Below are 5,190 nucleotides of genomic sequence, written 5' to 3'. Positions count from 1 at the left end.
CTTCTTGGCTTTTTTTGTATATTTTTTCCAAAACAGATGCAAAAAAAATTATCAAAAAACCAAAATGTGTAGCCTAGTCTCTGCCATTTGCCTGTGACACAAGGAAAATTTGGGATGTATGTTTGTGTCTGGTCTTCTGGTGTTTCTTTCAGGTTGGTATTTTCTTCTGATTCTACTGATGTCTGCTTCAGTCTTAGGAATGTAAGGATCAGACATGGGCCATGCAGGCTTTCTGTGACCATGAGGAACCATCAATAGTGTTCTGGGTCTGTCACTACAGCTTTGATCCAAATTCCACAGGGGAAATTTCTGCTGAACAAATTTGGCTGTGGAACCAGACCTTGTACTGCTGTGTTAGGAGAATAATTACATGTTAGGAAAGCTCATCAGAAATGAATACTCCAATCAGTACGCCCAGTCATCAGCACACAAGGCCACTCATACTGCAAAGGGTTAGCAAGGGGTTGAATCCTAAGACAAAAACTTCATATTCTGTAGCCTATTTTTGCAGTTGTGGTCTCGGGTTGTGCTCCTCTGAACTGTGCTGTTACTACAACGTGAACCTTGCATTCTTCATTGGTAACTTCCATAGAACTGGTAGTGATGTTGTCCCCATCTGCTTATCCTCTAGCATGTTGGCACAGGTAGTCCTTCTGAAGGTGGAAGATGGAGTTTTGAGTTTCTTCCCCGTCCTCCAGGTTGAAGGATTTGAATCTCGATTTTCTGCTTCCTGAAGGACTGCTTTATCCTTCCAGTTACAGTGCAGCATGGTGAGGGGCACGTCTCTCCACCTCGAAATAAGCAAGTGATCCCTGCTGTCTTCTCTGACATGGTATGTAAGGATGCCTACACCCAGCAGAGGTCTGCAGGTAGATGCAGATCCACAGGGGTATGCATGCTTGTTTGCAAGTGCCAAAGTTCTGGACAACTGGTTAGAAGAAGCTACACCTGTCACACACGTTCACTGCATTTCCTCTTGGCTAGCTCTATGTATTTGCTACCATTTTATATTTATAGTACTCACAGCCTTTTCCAGTTGACAGACAACCCCCTGCACAGGAAGTCTAAAACTGACAGCACATTCGCTTTTCCCAGGTACCTTTCTCTTGAGGAGCAATGTGTATCTACCTCCTGGAATCTGTGACGCAGTGAAAAATCAGTCTTTAGGTAGACTTTGGATTTTTATTTTTTTTTAGTTCCTGTTCTGAGGCACATCATTTTCTACATGCTGTGTACAGTGAGCTTAGGCAGGTAACAGTGGCTTCTGTAGTCCAGCATTACAACCAACTGCATAAACTGAACACATTGCAGTTGGATTGTCTCTTAAGAGGGATGTGTGGCCCTTGGGCTGTGTGCAGTTTCATGCACTTCAGGTATGAACCTGGCCTACATAATGTGACTGGCAGCAGTGTCTGACCCTCCTGCTTGGGGGGTCCCCCAGCTGGATGGCCATGGCCTCTCTCTGCCTCCCAGTTAACTCACGTCTGACAGGGGCATGGGCACCCCTGCAGAGCTTGCTCCTCCCAGTGTGTGCTGATTGTGCCTCTTAGCTGTGCAAAGGCTCTGGAATGCGACTCTTGGGATCATGAAAACACCTGCCCCGTCTTAATCATGTACCTGTGCAGAGGGAAAATTGGCACTTCTCATCGAAACGGGAGGTCAGCATTAGAAATACAATGTTCATCCTCCCCCAAACAAATGGGCAGACTTCGCTGATGTCCCAACAGGCTGGCAGATGTGGTGGTGTAGAACAAGCCTCCTGCAGCCAGTTGTACACGTGCAGGAGCACTGCAGTTTTCCCTCATTCGTGGAGACACCAGCATGCCTGGCATCCAGTCTCTCCGTTAAGAAACACCCTCCTAACCCAGCTTCTTTACATTTTCTTCTGATCTTCTCTGCTGGTTCTGACCCAAACAAATGAAGATCAGCCCTCTTGAAAGTGCATAGGCAGGGCTTTTATTTATTTATTTATAATTGAATTCAATAGAAATTGGATACTTTTGAAAGCCCAAGGATAAAAAAAAAAAGTGTTTTAAGCACCTAGAAGTCTTAGCCCTTTCATGGCACAGGTGGTGTTCTGTGCAAGACTTTGATCTCATTTCAGACTTAGGCTTTTTCAGCTTGTTACAAGCAGCTGAAAGTTTTGCATCTCAAATGCCCATGTCTGATCTTCTTCCCTTGTACTTTAGCCCCTGCAGCTTCCTGCACAGGTGTACTGATGGAAGCGTGAGGTTTGCACCCCAGAGGGACTACAGTATCTGACATGAAGGAAATGGCAATTTGACTCAACTCAGACACAGCAAAACATGACTCAAGGTTCTTGTCATACTCCTTTCTTGCTTATCCTATTTTTCAGTCTTCTGGTTTGCACTCTCTCTTCTGATCACATTACATGAGCTATGACAGTTATGTACTGGGAGAGACACAGGAGGGATGAGCAGAAAGTGCAACTAGCACCCAAAGTGGTTTTTTAGATAATGAGTACTGAGTAGAGGAAACAAGGAGGCATAAGTTATCTCTCCTTTGATGGAAAGAAGACACAATTTCATTAAAAAAAAAATACTTCCAATTCATTGTTCCCAAACAGCCTCTGAAGCAGACAAGATAACACAGATTTAGCTGTTTATCACACTGCATTTTTCCATAAGCTACAGGGAAGGGATTTGTGAACAGCCAGCCTTCTACAGTGACCAGTGAAACACCCCCAGTTCCCTCACGCTCACCCTGAAATGGATCATGTACTAGTACACTTACGCTATTCTGTAATTCCCCAAGAGTCAAAAGGAGAAAAGAATAGATTTCTTAAATTTCTTCAGAGCTACGAGAAGAAAGCAGCACTTGAGAAGTTTGCTGAATGAAGAAACTGAGGACTGTAACACACAAAAGCAGCAGTTTGTAAGTGTGCTTCAGGTATTTGTATGCTAAAAGAAACCAGGGAAGCGAGGGTTCAGGAGAAGGAGTGTTATAACCAGGGTATTTCTGGGTCATTCCCAGAGAGAGCACACATACACAATCTAACCTCACTGTAAACAACCTGTTTTGTAGAAAACATTCACACACCACCACGCATTTTTCAGACTGTTGCATTTATTTTCTTGTCCTCCTGAGTTAACTGTGTGCCTCCTCTGATTAAAAGCAAATCTACATCATCAGTTACAGGGGGAGAAAAACTAACATATAGCTATTACATGTTCCCATAGCTACAGGAAAACTAAAATACAGCTAACATGTAAGAAAAACTAACTAATAGCCATTAGAAGGAGCAACAGAACTTAAAAATATAAAAACGGGGTCCTTCAACAGAAATGGAACAATTCAACTTTTTATAGGGCTGTTAGAGAGTTCACCATTACTAAGTAAAGAGATTTCCCAATTCCACTTGGCACTACCTTCATGTAGCAATTTTAAGCAGACCAAGTGGGTTTATTTTAAAAAGGTACCTGCGATGGCTTTTTTAAAACCTTATTGCTGACAGCATCTTCTTTTCAATTTCAAGGAAAAAAAAGAAAAAAAAAAGATGCTGGTTTACCTCCCTGCTCCTACCTGAAGAGTTTGCTGGTCGCACTAGCCGTGGTGGCTGAGCTGAACAGGGCTCCTGACACAGCCAAACTGCACTCGCAAAAACCCACTGCACAGTTCAGAACTGAAGACAAGTTTATGAGGTGCCCAGAAGAAACTGGGGTGTTGGTCTCCCCCGTTTATCACCACTTGACCCTGTAAATGTTGGGCAGCACGGTAAAGGCCAGAAAGCATACATCAGTACCGTTACCAACCACACCGCATCACTGTTTCACAAGGAGAAATTCTGCGTTGTTTTCTATAGGTAATAAACAGAAACAATGAAACCCAAGGACAACCAAAATGAACTTTTATTAGTGATAGTCCTATATTTAGTTGCTACCACAATGAAAGGCTTCTGCCTCTGCTCTGCAGTCCTGCCTTATGAACAGAAGCAAAGCAAAGAAATGCTTTACGGTGCGACTCATTGCTCCCAGATAATCTTCAGGTTTGGGGGTAGCTCTGCAGCGCACAGTTCATCAAACTTGGACACGTCCTTCACAGGAGTGCGATAGAAATTCAAGACATCCTCAGCACTGCACATCTGGTGGAGCTGTGAATTAGGGACAGCATGACCAAGCTCTGCTGCCAGCTGAGCCAGGAGGCGATACTTTAACCTGTTCTCTTTGAGGGGTGTCTGTTGCCAATTACCAGGAAGCGAGGGTCCAAAAATCTCCTTAACATGAGACTCAAGGCAGCTCTGTATATCCTCTGGAGGAAGATAGTTTCTGCTGCGTGGTGGGGGACAGATCAGGCTGGGTTCAGTTTTCTCCTGATGAATTATTTTCTCTGTTTCTACTTCTTTTTCCTCCTTCCTGCTGACACCAGACAGAAGTATTTTCAAACTCTCGCTACTTAAGACTGAGTCAGAACACATTTCTATTCATAGTCTTTTAATATTGGACTCAACCTCACCTGCAGACAGTTTGCACATCCCATGGACACAGCAGGTTTGATATGCATGCAAGAACAAAAGCACATAGGGTAGACATTTGGTTTTCCCCCAAACACTGCTCACCGCATCATCTGTCCCCACACAGCAATCCCGTGCCTAGCTTATTTTATTGGTCTGGATGCAAATAGAATTTTAACCACATTAGTAACTCGTTTTCCCAGTTACAGCTCCATTTTCTAATCTGCTACAGAAAAAAGCATAACAGAAAATAACCACTACTGTAGCAAAAAATAGCACCCACAGACAAAAAAAATATGATCACTAGTTTTAACCAGCAAATTGAAGCCTACTCCAAGTTATTTGACTTGCTCATATGTCACCATCTAGTCAACACCACAAGCACAGTTTCACCTAAAAAGTTATACAAAAATGACTATTTTTCATTCTCATTGTAGTACTGCCCTGAAACATCTCTTCTTCGCACACTTAGCAAGTTCCCTTACCTAAGCAGGTACTTTTGGTTACCTGCACCGTCACACCCGCCTGCTAGCAGTGCACCCTCGGCACGAACGCGGTGAGCGCATTCGCTGCACGCTCCGAGGCCTGCCACCCAACGCGCTCGGGTGCACGAAAACCGAGCACTGAGGACGGTAGGTCTGAATGACAGGCAGTGTTCCCCACCGCGGCACAGCACCGTCCCCAGCGGGAGCCACGGCGACACCGCGTGGGCCTGCACA

At 44.3% G+C, this 5,190-nt stretch overlaps 1 protein-coding gene across 1 annotated transcript; it reads right to left on the bottom strand.

Annotated features, from left to right (window-relative positions):
* Positions 1-3,982: 3,982 nt before the first annotated feature.
* On the bottom strand, positions 3,983-4,435 carry MRPL50 (mitochondrial ribosomal protein L50). The gene has a single exon (XM_009710110.1). It carries the CDS (start codon positions 4,433-4,435, stop codon positions 3,983-3,985), a length of 453 nt encoding a protein of 150 aa, XP_009708412.1.
* Positions 4,436-5,190: the final 755 nt, after the last annotated feature.

This window comes from Cariama cristata, unplaced genomic scaffold, assembly GCF_000690535.1.
Source record: "Cariama cristata isolate BGI_N322 unplaced genomic scaffold, ASM69053v1 scaffold45411, whole genome shotgun sequence".
Taxonomy (NCBI): Eukaryota; Metazoa; Chordata; class Aves; order Cariamiformes; family Cariamidae; genus Cariama; species Cariama cristata.
Note: the sequence above shows the minus strand (reverse complement) of the source record. Positions and strands in the feature narration are given on the sequence as shown.

Excerpts from the sequence above, each read along its gene's own strand:
- MRPL50 (XM_009710110.1), bottom strand. The coding sequence starts at position 4,435 with ATGTGTTCTGACTCAGTCTTAAGTAGCGAGAGTTTGAAAATACTTCTG.